This window comes from Sesamum indicum, linkage group LG5 (assembly GCF_026168435.1).
Source record: "Sesamum indicum cultivar Baizhima isolate 11 linkage group LG5, ASM2616843v1, whole genome shotgun sequence".
NCBI classification, from domain to species: domain Eukaryota; kingdom Viridiplantae; phylum Streptophyta; class Magnoliopsida; order Lamiales; family Pedaliaceae; genus Sesamum; species Sesamum indicum.
In genome coordinates this window covers 1,707,899-1,724,699 of record NC_142661.1, presented here as the reverse complement: position 1 = coordinate 1,724,699, position 16,801 = coordinate 1,707,899, and the positions used below count along the sequence as shown (strand labels likewise).

At 34.4% G+C, this 16,801-nt stretch overlaps 1 protein-coding gene across 1 annotated transcript; it reads right to left on the bottom strand.

The window, feature by feature from the left end:
- Positions 1-11,938: 11,938 nt before the first annotated feature.
- Positions 11,939-16,056, bottom strand: LOC105162841 (uncharacterized). The gene is made up of 16 exons (XM_011080993.3): positions 15,902-16,056; positions 15,753-15,787; positions 15,515-15,626; positions 15,337-15,434; positions 14,925-15,021; positions 14,727-14,816; positions 14,570-14,632; positions 14,404-14,478; positions 14,270-14,335; positions 14,120-14,197; positions 13,483-13,587; positions 13,272-13,349; positions 13,053-13,172; positions 12,731-12,774; positions 12,566-12,620; positions 11,939-12,318 (listed from the first exon to the last, which is right to left on the bottom strand). The coding sequence occupies exons 1-16, from the start codon at positions 15,932-15,934 to the stop codon at positions 12,310-12,312; spliced, it is 1,158 nt and encodes a 385-aa protein (XP_011079295.1). The 5' UTR covers positions 15,935-16,056; the 3' UTR covers positions 11,939-12,309.
- Positions 16,057-16,801: the final 745 nt, after the last annotated feature.

The following is a 16,801-nucleotide window of genomic DNA, read 5'->3' as shown; positions in this document are numbered from 1 at the left end:
ATGTGTCAATCGTCTGACTTTTGACAAATCATTACTGGAGAAGTTGATTAATATCGTTAGGTACCCATTTAAATTAATATTTTTAAAAATTATATATCTATACTATATATTAAGCATGAGAAATCGAAATAAATATTTTTGGCGTGCATTTAATCTGTTGACTAAATTAACCCTATCTAAAAGGAAAAATGACAATGAAGATTTTGCTTTTTTTTTTCTTTTTCTTTTTTGTGTTTTTATGTATGATTTTTCTATCTTCATCATTTTATCCTCAAATATATATTTTTTCTTTCTCTCCAACTTATTGAAACTTTTTTAATTTATGTTTATTATATAATTAATAAAAATAAAATAAAAAATTGAATATGTTTATGTGGTTGTGGTTCATTTGCTGATGGGCGAATCGATAATTTTGCGCCTTATAAATATTGAGTGGTTTTTTTGTAACATTTTTCAGAAATGAATATATTTTTCTTTTCTTGATCATGATGAAAATATTATGATATTGATATAGGGACTACGCCCGAATTTCTTGGAATGATTAAAATGTTCATGTTGATAATTTATATCTTAACAGGCACTATCTTCGTAAATATACACTCGAGTCATACTAGTCTGAACCGGACCTAATTCAAACCCAAATGGAATACGCGTGTCAAGGGATGTCCCGTCAAAGCCCTAGACTCCTGGAGCAAAAGAACTCCTTGTTAACTAAGGAATCCTCAACGGTGAATAATCCCCCTCAGTTTGAAGTCATACTCTCTTCTCAGCAAGATTAGCAAGAGATGGATCGAATTATAGCTTATCTTAACAGCTCTTATCCGCTCCTCTCGAGATTAAAGGAAACATGCAGAATCCTGTCAAATGGGGAGACCCCTTATAAATACAGGTTTAGTCCCCAGGCGAGGAACACCTTCCAAACTCTAAATTCTTGCTGTCAATTCACTTTACACTCTAAGCACGATTTCTCTTACGAAATTCGATTACCATACTTCAATTTTTTTTTACAACTTATCTCTTAAATTCAATACTAATTTGATTGTCGAAGCGATATGTGTTATTTTGCAGGTTTCACTTTTCAAGTTCTTTTATTTGTTGGTCCAAGTCCAACATCAAAGTTCAAGCTCGTCGGACCCGTGCTGTTTTCTCATGCATCAATCTATATTTAGACATATATTTTTATACATAATATATATAATATTATATAAATATATTATTTAAATATATAGATGAATATGTATATTTTTAATATACATATATATATGTAGAGAGAGAAGGGGCCCATCCGCCATCGTCGGGACCCCTCTCCCCATCCAACGTCATCGGAAAGAGAAGGGCATTTTGATTATTAAACAGATAAAATAGTTACAATAGTCGTATTTGGAGTGCGTGAATTATATCACCAGATGGAGGGAGGGTTTTGTCCTATTTTTAATATTACATGAGGATAAAATGATAATTTTTTCCACACATACTTTTTTTAATATTTCCATATTGCATCAAACCCTAGAAGAGAATGATTAGACAGAGATTAGAATGGTAACCCATTTTTCTAAAAAAATCTTTTTTTTTTTTTTACCAAATTTGTACTATTTTAAATCACCCTGATTGAGAGAGAGAGAGATGAATAAAGAAAAAGACAGAGGGGATGGTGATTGGGCGGTGACCTAAGTAAAATTTGTCAAGATTTGGGAGTTGGTGACCCAATCAAATTTGGATAACTTGTGGGGATGACCCACTAATCCCAACCATCCATACTCCTCTCTTTTTAATAATTTCATTATTTATATATATATATATAGGAATATAATGCCCTAATTAAGTATTTTTTTAAAAATATTGATTATGACTGATGTTATGTTTTCAATCAATCATAGAAATGGGTAATTGTAAAACATACTTTAGAGGTTTAATGGATAAGAGTGAGAAGTATGCACTATGTTTGGTTTCATATTTTGGTATTTTTCGAGATAAGATAAAACGTACTTAATATTTATTTTTATATTTTTTATATTTTATTTGTATGTTTTTTATTTTTTAACTTTTTATATATAATATAAAAAAGACGTGATTTGACAATGAATAGTGATTTTTGTTTCTAAAAAATACAATACTAAATATACAATATTTATATATGTATATTTATATATAAAAGAGATATGATTTGATAAAGAATGGTGATTTTGTCTCCCAAATTCCAATAGTAAACCTACACCACTTACTTTAAAATATTTTAAATTGCCTCAAAATACAAATTCAAACATACCATCTATCTCCAACACACACTTATTTATTTCTATTTTTCTCTCTCTATCTTCAAAACACCAAAACAAAACATTCAAAATATAAAATTCAAACACTATGATAAGGTCTCGGACATTTGTACATTCAATTATTTTACGTGAGCCGTTTGTGACTGAGTCTTATGGTATGAAGAATTGTGTTTTAAGGTTGAAGTTTTATGAATTTATCTTTGAAAAGGCATTTTGCAATAGAGATGAAGTACTGGAGCTTATAAACTGTATAATTTTTTTTTTATCTTCAATAAATTTGGATTGTGTGACACTATTATTAGATCAGCACCGATTCATTGCGAACGAGCGACTTGAGCAACTTATAAGTCAATTCCACCTTCCTAGCGCTCCACACAATAGTGTCTTTTATGACAAAAACATACGAGTCCAACAAGAGTGGAAGATACTTAGCGTAAGGTCTCTGATTCAATGCGTGATTGGACGTCAAATCATTCGACGTTGTCTGATAAAATGAATTTATGTATCCGTCGCAATCCCATCGTTTTGGGACTAATGAATCGTCATTGACTTGTGCTTCAAACCGCTACAATTGAGGAGTTTGTGCGATTTATAAATTTATAGGGAAAAGTATTATTTTAGTCCGCTAAGTATGCCTAATTTTAATTTTAGTCCGATAACTATGTCCATTTTTATTTAGGTCCAGTAACTTACGAAATTGCTTACTTTTAGTCCTCTGGCAAATTTTCGGACAATTTTACCCCTTTGCAACTTTTGAAAAGCAGTTTTAGTCCATATGCACTCATAGGGGTAAAATTGTCCGAAAATCTGTTAAAGGACTAAAAGTAAGCAATTTCGTAAGTTCTTGGATCATAATAATAATTCTCATATATTTTTATTTAAATAGAATCGGTTTTAGTTTATTTTATTCACTACAACATACAAGTTTTGAATTTGCCAAAAATGAAGTACAAGATTAGAAAAATATGAATAAATGATTTTTTTTATATAAATTTAAATTGAAATGTTACAAACCTTTGAGAATAAGATTGGCTCTTAACTCTTCTCTCCAAATTGCAATTATATAATTGGAACTTGGAAGCTTATTGTTAGATTTGGAAGGGCAATTTCCTCCCAAATCGTGGGAGAAAATTATGAACTATCTTAAAAATAATATATTAAGGATTTGATGATTTGATATCAAGAAAGACATAAAACCTTTGTGATTACAGTGTCTCACCGTGATGAGAGTTTAAGGCTTACTTTGAACTTAAATCGCTGTGTATTTGTTTTGTGTGTGTGTGTGTGTGTGTGCATGTGATATATCCTTCATTTGTCCTAAAGGCAATTTTTTACAGGTACGAACAAGGGCTTAGATAGCTTATTTTTATTAGGTTTGAACAGCATGAGTTTTGACATGGATCAGTCTCTTACAGGGCATATTTGAACATGCTTTGACTCAATTAATCAATTCAAAATAAAAGAATTGTCTTGCGCTTTTATCTTCGATCAATTCATCAAAAATACATAAGGTCAAAATTTGGTTTGGATTTATTGAGAACTTTTCATTTCGAAAGTATGTAAAATTCAAATTTATTATAAATTTCAATCCGATACCAATTCTTAACCAACTTGTTTGGTCTTTTAATTGATAATTTATTTCAACTAAGATGGAGAAAGATTTTAATTCAAATTAAGAGGGTGTTTAGCTAAATTTATGTAAAAAATATTTTATAAGTTTCTATATTCTATATATAATATGTTATAAGAGCCTACATATATTGAATCTTATTTTAAATATAAATTCTTAAAATGTTTGATAAATAAGATATCAAAAATTATACGAATTCCAAAATATTTGATATAATAAGCTCTTTATACTGTAATATGACTGAAAAAATCTTATAAGAGGTTCTAAATGATATTGGGTGAGATTAACTATTTTTTTAAAGGACATATAAAATTTTGATATGGGTCGAGCTCCTTAGCGACCTAGTGGTGATGCGTTAACCTGGAGTATCGATCTTGACGAGTATCTGGAGTTGAATTAATAAAATTGGCCTACACACAAGACTTTAAGATAGCTGAAGGTCCCTCCGAAATTTAAGTTAGTTTAGAATTCGAAGCTATAGAGGTGGCAGAATTCAATCTGCCTATAGAGTGTGATATAGTACTAATAAATATATGCTTGTAGAATGAACTTTCCATGTATTATAGAGACTTATATATATATGAGTCGAAGACCGTAATCAAAATGGCCGTTGAATATTTTCAAGATTGATGGTTGTCAATTCAGGACACTTAACTAGGCTAGTCAGGCGTGATCTGACCCGCTCAAAAAAACGTGGATTCCTAGAGTGTTTGGGGCTTTTCTCATTGCTGTGGAGGGAAATTAATCCTTTTGGACTAGTGCTTCGTGTTTTTCCTACCAGATCCTAAAATGAGATATTTTAAATGTTATAAGCTCTCTTCAAAAAGAAAATTTACCAAATGATTTTCAAGAGTTTATAAACTTCCAAACATTTTATAAATTTTTTTGAAAAGTTTATAAACTGCTAAATTCCAAGAAGTGGAAGAACCATTTAATTGACGAACGCAACGGATCACACAACAAGAAGAGAAACTCTCTTTGTATTATTGAAATTGGAAGACTTCAGAGAAAAAAGAATTACTATTCTGATGCTCTGTAAACCTCCATATATATACAGAGCAAGAAGACTAACTAACCAACTAACAGAGAAGGAGTCAAACGGCTATAAAAGGTTGTCAAAAAGAAAAACACGATTTTGTAAGTGAAGTGGCGTCTTTTACTGTAGGCCCATCTTCTCCAATATACTCTGCTTCTTCCAACAGTAGAACAGCTGACAGAGCTTCAACTTCTTCAGCTCAAGGCTTCTCGAACTTCAACAGCCCCCCTTCAAGCTGGAACTGCATCATTGGAGATCAGACCCAGCTTGGAATATAGATGAGAGAAGGCACTTCCTGTGAGAACTTTTGTGAAGATATCTGCTATTTGATTCCTCGAGACCAGGTATGTGGGTGAGATCAATCCTTCCTTGAACTTGTCCCTCACAACATGGCAGTCAATTTCGACGTGTTTTGTCCGCTCATGGAAAACTGGGTTCTCAGTTATATGTAGTGCTGCCTTGTTGTCACAATAGAATGGTATAGGTGTCTGAACTTGTATGTGCAAGTCCTTAAGCAGGTTATTAACCCAAACAATTTCGCATACCGTTGCTGCCATGCTCCTGTACTCGGCTTCGGCTGATGACCTTGAGACTGTAGTTTGTTTTTTTGATTTCCACGATATTGGCGTTCTTCCCATGTAAATACAGTAACCTGTGGTTGACCTTCTGGTCCTCTTGCAAGTTGCCCAATCTGCATCAGAGAATGCCGTAAGTTTAAGCTCATTGTTAGAAGGGAAGAACAAACCTGATGTCTGATTTCCTTTCAAGTATCTGATCAAGTGAATGACAGCTTGCCAATGTTCTTCACAAGGCTCCTGGACAAACTGGCTTAGTTGTTGCGTAGCAAAACAAATATCTGGCCTTGTGAATCCTAAATACAGAAGCCTTCCTATGAGTCTCCTGTATCTACTTGCATCCTTCAAGGGCCTCTCTGGTTTTGAGGAGAAATTCAGTCCTGAGGGCAATGGTGTTGCCACAGACTTGCCTTCAAGCAATCCAATGTCCCTTATTATATCTCGAGTATATTTCTTCTGTGACAGAACAAGCCCCTTTTGAGTTCTGAAAAATTCAAGACCAAGGAAGTACTGTGCCTCACCAAGGTCCTTGATGGTGAAAAGACTATCAAGGTACTTCTTTACTTCCTGTATCAGCCCCTTTGTAGCTGCAGCAATGAGGATGTCATCTACATAGATAAGTAAAGCAATGAAATCATCATTAGTGCCTTTTGTAAACAAGCAATAATCATATTTTGATTGTTTGAAACCCAGTCCCTTTATTCTTTCAGTGAACTCATTGTTCCACTGCCTTGATGCTTGCTTCAATCCATACAAGGATTTTTTAAGTTTACAAACCATTTCCTTTCCCACCTCATAGCCTTCTGGTGGCTTCATGTATATGATCTCATCTAGAGTCCCATGAAGAAAGACATTATTTACATCCAAATGGTGTAAATGCCATCCTTTAGCAACTGCAGCACCAAGGAAGGTCCTTACAGTGACTGTCTTTGCAACTGGAGCAAAACAGTCACTGTAGTCCTCCCCTTCAACTTGATTGAAACCCTTAGCCACCAGTCTTGCTTTGTGTCTTTCTACACTACCATCAGGTCTCAGTTTTGTCTTAAAAACCCATTTGCAACCTATTGGTCTTTTTCCCTCAGGCAATGCACAAAGTTCCCAGGTATTGTTCTTTTCAAGAGCATCAATCTCTTGTTTCATGGCATTCCTCCATTCCAGGTGCATTTGAGCTTCTGAGAAGCACTTTGGTTCCTGCACAGCATAATTTTTCTCTACAAAACAGCCTTAAACCTGATTAGCACAGTTATCAGACATGCAATCAGAATAACAATAACACAAGAAGTCATTCATCCACACAGGTTTGTGAGTGTTCCTAGTAGATCTCCTAAGGTGGCTAACATCCTCTTGGGTAATGGCTTCCTGTTCTAATAGCCGAGTATCTTGATCATTTTGCTCATACTCAACAGTGGGTAAAGGGCATGAATTATCTTCTGATTTCATGTTTTCAAAAGGGAGATTATTCTCATGGAACACCACATCTCTAGCTATGTGCATTATGTTAGTGTCCAAATCTAAAACCTTGTATCCTTTCTTCCCTTGAGCATAACCTAAAAAGACACATTTCATAGCCCTTGGCTCAAATTTTCCTTTGTGAGGGAAAACATTTGTAGCAAAACATAGACAGCCAAAAACCTTAAGGTGTGAAAAATCAGGTGTTTTATTGTGAAGGACTTCATAAGGGCTTTTCCATTTCAAGGTAGGTGTAGGCATTCTATTTATCAGGTAAGTAGCAGTCAACAGTGATTCAACCCAAAATTTCTGAGGGAGTTTAGCATGAAACATGATAGACCTGGCAACTTGTAGTAGATGTTGGTGCTTTCTTTCAACAACACCGTTTTGTTGTGGGCTGTATACACATGTTTTTTGATGGAGGATCCCTCTATTTTGAAATAAGTCTTGGCATTGTTTGTTGGTAAACTCAGTTCCATTGTCACTTCTTACCTTTTTAACCTTAAAGTTGAATTGAGTTTCAACCATGTTCAAGAAATATTCCAGGTTTTGTTGTACTTGAGATTTATGGACCATCATGTAAATCCATGTGGCTCTACTACAATCATCAACAATTGTGAGCATATATGTGCAATTTGTGACAGAGTATTGATTATAAGGCCCCCAAACATCAACACGTATAAGATCAAAAGCAGTGCTAGAGTGATTTTCATTAAGTTTGAAAGGAAGTCTGTTTTGTTTAGCAAGGGGACACACTTCACAACAAGTAAGAGGTTCATTCCTAGCTACTTTAAAGGGCAAATGAAACATAACTTCTTTGCTTGGATGCCCTAGTCTATTGTGCCATACATCAACATGTTTATTTTCCCTTTTCAGATGTTTCAAATCCTCAATCAAATGAGCCATGTGTTTGTGCAGATCATGCTTCTTGCAGTTTTGAGTGTGTTCAAGCAGATACAGTCTCCCTCTTTTAATACCTATAGCAATGACCTTTTTAGTCACAAGGTCCTGCACAAAGCACTGAGAGTTGGTAAAAATGACACTAACATTTTCAGCTTCACACAATGCATTGACAGATAAAAGGTTATGCTTGAAGCTAGGGATATATAACACATTTTTAAGAGTAAGTGTGTCAGATATGTATATATCTCCTATCTTTTTCACATTGTACATGCTACCATCAGGTAATTTGACAGAATTAACAGTATCAAGGGGCCTCAAATTATGGAACAAGTCTTGGTTCATGGACATATGTGCCGAGGCACCACTGTCCATGATCCAATCTTCTTTAGAATGAAAGTTAGTTTTGTGAAGAAGTATACCTGCAAAATTTACAGAATTATCTGCATATATGCTGTTGGAGTAACTCTGAGAAAATTCTGGATTATGTAGAATTTTCTTTACTTCAGCCTTGATCAATTCGGTCAGATTGTTCTCATTCTGAGAAGAAGCTTGCATATTCCCTTTACCATTTTCCAGCTGTGCGTTGAAGGTTTTATTGATAACAGGTTTGTTGGCATCCTTTCTTTGCTTCATCAGCTCTTCATACCATTTCGGGTAGCCATTTATTTCAAAACATTGTTCCCTTATGTGACCAGATTTCTTGCAGTGTGTGCAATACATCTGTTTCTTTTCAGCTGCACTCCTCTTCTTGATGGGATTCTTGAAACCATTTTGTCTCCTCGTGTCTGCGGTTTGTACTGCCATGACTTCTTCTTTATTAAAGTCAAGGCTCTTGGCATTTACTTCCCTTTGTTTTTCGACTTGTAGGATCATGGAATATGCCCTTCCCATCGAAGGCAGTGGATCCATCACCAAAATTTGGTTACGGATGTGATCATAAGCATCATTCAAGCCCATCAAAAATTGGATGAGTTGAGTGAAATTGGTTTTCTCTGCGAATTTGGTTCCAGCTCCACAGGAGCATATCGGCGGTGGATCCAAGGTGGCTTGTTCATCCCACAATTTCTTGAGTTTGATGGAATATGCAGCAAGACTTGTGTTTCCCTGAGACACAGAACTGACTTCCTTTTGTAATTGGTACAAGAGTGGTCCGTTGCTTGCGCCAAATCTTGCTTCTAAGTCGAGCCAGAGGTTTCTTGAAGAGGTGGTGTACAAGAAGGCTTCAGCGATGTCTTTTGAAATGGAGTTGAGAATCCAGGTGATGACCATGTAGTCTGCTCTCCTCCATTGTTCGATTTCTGTTTTATCTTGTTCAGGCTTTGTGCAGGTTCCGTCTATGAACCCTTCTTTTCCTCTAGCACCAAGGGCAAATCTGATTGATCTAGCCCATGTGAAATAGTTGTTGCCGTCGAAAGGGGTTGTCACCAAGCTTATGGTGGCATGATCATTGTTCTGTAATTTCGTGCTTTCTGAAGAAGGCCTCGAATCGTCTTGCTTTCTTGTTTCTGTCGGCTTCTTGTCAGCCATTTTCTTCTTTCTTTGCCTTTCTTGTTGGGTTACAGGTAATTGCGGATCTTTCCTGCTCTTGATACCATGCTAAATTCCAAGAAGTGGAAGAACCATTTAATTGACGAACGCAACGGATCACACAACAAGAAGAGAAACTCTCTTTGTATTATTGAAATTGGAAGACTTCAGAGAAAAAAGAATTACTATTCTGATGCTCTGTAAACCTCCATATATATACAGAGCAAGAAGACTAACTAACCAACTAACAGAGAAGGAGTCAAACGGCTATAAAAGGTTGTCAAAAAGAAAAACATGATTTTGTAAGTGAAGTGGCGTCTTTTACTGTAGGCCCATCTTCTCCAATATACTTTGCTTCTTCCAACAGTAGAACAGCTGACAGAGCTTCAACTTCTTCAGCTCAAGGCTTCTCGAACTTCAACATAAACTCAATCAAACGCTCTTTAAGTAAAAGCAATTCATAATGAGTTATTTGTATTTGATACACATACAATTTATTTAAAAATTCAAAATAAAAATTAATAATTACAGAATAAACGCGATTTAAACAATAAGGTGAATAATTATATATATTTATGAAAGAACAACAATAGTTAGGCCCCACTCGAAATTCTTGCTTGTTTAGGCAAAATCGTGTAATTTTTTCATTGCACGGAAATAATTAATTAGAGTCATAATTGAATAATTGATGTCGCGGATGTTTTCATTGATAATTCATATCCTTAATTCTTGAAAGACTTTTAATGGATTAAAACGCGCTTTCTCTCCCTTTTCCAATTACAAGAGCGATTTCAAGAAAATGATATTAACTTTTGAGGGTAATTGTGCCATTCAATCAATTGTTTTATAATCAATTATGCAATTATCCGGCCAAAATTGGTTAAATTCGAGTCCAAATAACTTAATAAAACAACCAATTTGTGGTCTAGTGATTAAGATCAATCGTTGTCACACCCATGATATGGATTTGAATTCTTGTCGAGGTATTTGGTAGAGCTAAACATACGTTATAACCTATATTTTGATTGTCACGTGGTTATGTGTGAGTTTTTGCGAAAATAAATCAATTGTAAGGATTCTAATCGGCCCACATGATACAGGCGTAATCCTTCCTAGCGAGTTTGTGAAGTGCCACATTTGCTTTTCCTATTTATATAACAAAAACAAAACAAAAAAACAAACTAGTTAAATTGTATATATTATATCATTTTTTTGGCTAAGTTATAAAGATAATTTATCATTCCAAGATTTAAAATATGATATATTGTAAAAAAATTGCATCTAAGACAAGCAAATGCAGGTGATGATCATCATATCCAAAAATATCGCCCCATAATAACAAGTCTGAAATGAGCGTTTTATGTGAGTCGTCATCACGTCATTTGAGCTCTCTTATCTCTTTTGTTGCGAATAATACAAAGAAAATCGTGTCATCTGTAATGACAATTCATGCATGTCAATTGGACCCGCTTTAGATATAGTCCGTGTGAGGGGTTCCACTTTCGTCATATTACTATTGTCAAGACTAAAGACCTGAGACCCAATGAAAGACCAAGTTTAATGCAGATCTTGTCGAAAACCATGCAACTCTCTAGTTTTAATGTAATTATACATAAATTTTTTATAATTTAAAAAATTATAATTAACATTCATGATGCTTGTTTTATCTAACAAATAAATACCTCCATTGGTTAAGATTCAGCAAATTTACTAATATTTTACGGGAAAAAAAATTGAGTGAAAATTCATATCTATCTGCAATTGACTTATTACTTATTGTAAATCAAGCAAATTTTTTCGTGATCAAACTAACATTGTACATTTTTGTACCCTATTGCATATAAGGAAGTATATCATAACCCATATAATCATAATCTGGTTAGAGAAAAGCCATATTTCATGAATTCACTTGGATTCCACTAAATCCGGAACGGGCCCATAATTTCCCGAAACACAGAGTGGAAGGAAGTGAATTTGATCTGCAAATTCTTAACAAACAGAGCCCACAAATCTAATTTGGAGAAAATGGAACGTGAAAATCCCCATCCATATTTGGAACATTTCCTGTTCTTCATCACAAGAAAGCTGAAAGCCCCTATGCCTATGGGCCACCCACCATCAGGCTGTGATTTTTCTTCCCAACTGCATACTGTGAATATTGTACCAAGAAACCAATAATTTTTTTCACCTCAAAATACAAAACCTTGTAAAAAAGGGTGGGATAGTAATGGTGAAACACAAGTCTACGTTCAAATTAAAAATAAAAAAGTTCATAATAATTCGAAACTGATATATTGGGTTCATGCAACTGAAAATCTTGGTCTATACTCTATAGCAAGCCTTTACGCTTTCAGCTATGAGTTTGCATTCACGTTAAGTAGTTAGGGGCATAGCTGGATCTGGGTAGAACATGACGGATTTTTTAAAATAAGAATATCGGAATAGGGTAGCACGAACGCAGGAATAAAAATGCAGGTATTGGGTAGGTACTCCATTATGTTCAAGATTTGGGAAAGATACAAGTAAAGGATGATAGCAGGGTCAATAAACTGTATAATACCTTGTGGAAATATATATATTCCAGGAATCATAGTATATTGTGTTTGAATACAACATATCCTAGAAAAGGAAGCAGAAAGAAACCAACACATCAGACTTTAAGGGCCATTTCTCCTGCTGAATCGAGGTCTATAAGTTCATCCATATGGCAAGATATAGCACTACATACACACAGCATAGACACAAAAGGGAGCGAGCTACTAACCAAATGAAGATGCCGCATCAGAGAGAGAGTTTACCATCTTTTAAAGACTCCAATGCTATAGTATAAATAGATGTCAACAGTACAGAGCCTTTTTAATGCAGTAAGCGTGCCACAGCAAACAAGACCATGGTTAGCTATGCTGGTTTGGTGATTTACAGCCCCTACACAGAATAAAGAATGTGTAAATAATATCATGCAAGAGATTCAATGCAAAGAACACAGCATGCTTGTGCAAATTTTACAGCTGCAAAAGAACTTGATGATCAACAGAGTTTTAAGACTAACTCCTACTAAACTCTAGATAATTGGAAACAAAAAGGTTTTTGTACAAAAATCAGAAATCACAAAATACGAAACTTGACCTTCTTGATATTAAAAGGCATAAGAAGCAGAACTAACTAATAATACCTCAGGTGGTGATAATATTGAGTCTCTGTCAGAACTCAAATGCCCACTCAGTCTCCTGCAAAAGATTCATTCTTTAGTTATTCTTTTTTGTTCTTCTTCCTCCCCCATTCTTTTATGAGGGAGTTATTGTTGTTTGTGGGAAAAGACTTGTTCAGGAGACAATACCTTGGCCTCTCAGACTTTGCAAGATGTTTGGACATCATAGATGCCTGCATTATAAGTTATTGATTCTTATATAAGATGTCAAAGGATTACAAGGTAAATAAATTGACGCAAAGCAAGAGAGATATAAAAATATGATGGGAGGTTGCAATCAAATGAAAATGTAAGAAGTATGCCATGAAGAACTATAAGACTTTGGTGCTAATATATGGTGCCATTGTAAGTTTGTAACAATTCATTGATCAGACAGGAACGTGTGAAACAAAAATCATTTTACCAAAAACTGCCAGGGAAATAAACTGAGCTGCAAATAACAGTACGATACCTGTTCTTGAATTATGCTCCTTGCCTCAACAAGCTGAGCTTCCAGCTCAAGTTCTCTCTCCGTCACCTCAGTTGTGACTTCTGCACCTTTTTGTGCATCTTGGAGCTGAACCATTCGCTCCTTCAAATTTGGTCAGAATATACACAGCATTTAGTTACTATCATTCAACTGTCCTATGGAATTAAAGCGTCATTCTACCCAGATTACCAGTCAATCTACCTTTATAGAAGCCATCTTTGTTCTGAGACTTTCTTCAATTTGATCTCTAGCCATGTGGAGAGGCAGGTCAAACATATCCTGCAATGGGAGTTACTTCTATTATTGTTTTGTTTTAATTATTATTTGGAACTTCTATTACTGTTTAACCTCTATTAAGATCAATATAAATATATATATATATACACACATTATGTTACAAACATTGACATACCGTCCTCCCACCCAATGGAGACTGTGATGGATCTGCATCTGACCTCTCATTGATAGGACAAGATTGTTTTCCATTTGGAGCATTTAAGAACTCGCGCATATCAACCTGGAGTCACGATCAAATGGATCAATTCAGGAAATACAATGTCTACGGAGGTAAAAGCTTCTAGTCCATGTAAATTATGCCATAAGAATTAAAAGAATGGATAAAAATGTGTGCGCAATTTGACCAATATTCCACTTGAATATTACAGGTGCAGTATTCTGATGATCCAGCAACCTTGTTTGCAACCACTCTAACACAAAAGCAGGGGAGAGTAACCCATGACTAAAATTTGCTTCAAACTGCAATGCGCAATATTACGGAAACGCCGTACCGGCATTATAACAGAAAAGACAGAATAAGATACTTTACATATTTCGCCGAATAGGAAACTATTATTTGTAAACTCGATATTCCAAGAGTTGGAATTCTATTTGTAAACTATTATTTTTGTCCAGGGAGGGAAATAAATAAAGTCTATATACAGAAAAGAAATTTCAGAACTAAAGATAACACAGATATCAGGGAAAAAAGTCAATCATTCCAAATTGATTTAATTCAATGTAATTCTGTTTATACAGGCTTATGAAGAGACCTGCATTGAACGTAGTAATGCCCTCAAATCAGCATTTTCTGCCACAAGTTCTTGATTTTTTGCTTCATAAGCATCCACCTACAAGCGCGATAATCATGGGATAAATCAAGAGTGGCAGAGATGCTTAAACAAGTCAGGCACATGACATACAATCTTTTTGTAGAAGTCATTATCAGCCTTCTTCCCGTTCCATGTTCCCCGCTGCCGGCCTTCTTTCTATTGCCACAATATAGACCATTAGGAAAGAAATTATATAATGCAACAGAAGCTAGAAAGACATATACCTGTAATAAATTCATAATTTCAATGCCCGATCTTGATTCCTTCTTTTTCTCCATTAATACTTGATTAAGACGTTCCTGTAACAAATGAGATGTTTACTGCCTACATATGGTTTTTCATACTCCACCTATTCATTTTAGGCTAATAGAGCAAACAAAAGCATCGTACTTGGAGCTTCATATACTCCTTTTCTTTCTTCTTCATCTCATGTATCTGCTGAGTTCTCACTTGCTGTTTATCAAGGCATTTTCATTAAAATTATTAATACAACAACAATGAGTAGCTCATGTTACAAAGAAAATAAGGTAAAGTCAAAAGAGTAAACCTGATTACCCAAAACCATTTTTTGAAATTCATCTCGCTCCTGCTGCAACTTATCTATTTGGGCCTTAAAAGCTGCTGTAGCTTTAGCTTCCTGTTCATACATTTGTTGCAAATCAGGAAAAGTTTCTATTGTTAAGAACATTTCCAAGATATTTCGACACAAACTGTTTCCTGAATAGAAGATGAAAATATTTCTGACCGTTCTAGTCATCGTCGCTATATCTCTATCTTTAGTAGATAACTGTGCTTCCAGCCTCTCAACCTTCGCTTCCAGTCTTGAAATGTCTGATAAAAGTCTTTTAAAAGGATGAGGAAAGCTTCAGTAATTTTACCACCAAAAAACTTAAAACATTTTATTGTATTGTTAGACTAAGTCACTAAACCAAGATTTTAGACATCTCTGATCCTTTGGCCACTCATTATGAGCAGAAGCTTCGCAGACATATGTTAATTCCTCTCAATTATCTTCAACTGTTTGATTTATTTCCTAGTCATTCCCATTTCTCCATCACCAAAATCACAGCAGTACAAAGAGTCACCAATCATCCATCTTCAATTAGATAAACAATTTAGAATGAAGCAAACAGGGTAAACAAGTAAATAGACGATACCGCTGCCTCTGCTCATTTGCCGACTCCCTAAACTCAAAGTCCCTCTGTCTCTGCTGCAACAATGCATACATGCAGTTGCAAGTCCTTGCCACCGAAACCTACTTCCATGAAACAGTAAACACTTAAAAAAACCAAAACCTCTACAAAAATCTTACTACATTTAAAAGAAGAAACTCACAGGATCATTAGAAAAGAGATCGAGCGAAGCAGGGAAGCCAAAGGTGACAAGGGTTTGGTTCAAATACTTGGTGCAATGCTCCAAGTTGTTGATATCAGCAAATGCACATTCACTGCAAATGCAAATTCATAAAATCCCAAATCACTTTCCCCTTGTTTTCATCTTTCTTCAAACACATCATACAGAAAAATGGAAAATTCAGAAAATCCAGCATTATTCAAGGCTTCCACTCTCTTACCTCATGCCTAGAGTAGATGGATTAACCGATGATCTCTGTTAAAAGAAAAAAAAAACGCACCAACACACACAAAAACCAGAATTTTTAAACTGAAAATGTTGTTTAAATTATGCATTGAATTCTAGAGAGAGAGAAAGGAGAGATTTTACTCTGAGATCGGAGTCGATTTCAGTAGCAGGCATTGCCGGGAGCTCCTCACACTGTTGATGTATATGTATGGAAACTCGAAATTTGAAAAATTGAAATTTTACGAGGAAGAAAATGGGATAAAGCTGTTGGCAGCACCAGCCCTGTTTGTTAGGGATAATTTCCAAAAAGCTTTTTGGAGAAAAAGAGCATTTTTTTTTTAATATTAAAAACATTTTTACCTCATTTTATTTGCTTTTCTTTTTAGTTTCAACATCATTTGTTAATTGAATAAATTACAACGAACTCTCTTAAAATTTAAATAATTATATTACCAATACTTCTGATTTTAAGAACCGTCTAACAATTAACTTATTTCGTTATTTTCTATTAGATTTCATCCATTTTTATGGTAAACGAATCAAAATGCTCTTGTGAATTATGAATTAAAATTTTATTTATTTTTCAAATATTTAATTTTTTTCAATTTTTTTTATCTACCTCGTTTGATTTTTTTTTATAATTTTTTTATAAATACAACGAAGACAAAGTTGACAATTTCAAATCTCAATTCAAATATTATATAATTTTATTAAATATTAAAAAAATATTTTTAATTTTTTAAATAATAATAAATTATTTAAATATTATTTACGCTCGTTGTAATTTACCTTAATTATAATTATTATCCTTTTTTTTGAGATGGGAAAAACATTTTAATTGAAAAAACAAAATTGGGACTTGAAATTTCAACCAAATTGGGCTGAAATGTGTCATAAACTATGGGCTTAAAATTTAGACTTATGTTATTGTTTTGGGCCTATTTGTGAAACCTAATGGCCCATTTAACTAAGATATTAAATACGATTCTCAAAGTATTAAGAGTACATAGAGATACACGTACTGTGGGTGCGCTGATGGTT

Coding starts and splice junctions, on each gene's coding strand:
- LOC105162841 (XM_011080993.3), bottom strand. CDS start 15,934: ATGCCTGCTACTGAAATCGACTCCGATCTCAGA. Junction 14,817..14,924: donor TAGCGACGATGACTAGAACG/GTCAGAAATATT, acceptor ATGTATGAACAG/GAAGCTAAAGCTACAGCAGC. Junction 14,198..14,269: donor ATGACTTCTACAAAAAGATT/GTATGTCATGTG, acceptor TCGCGCTTGTAG/GTGGATGCTTATGAAGCAAA.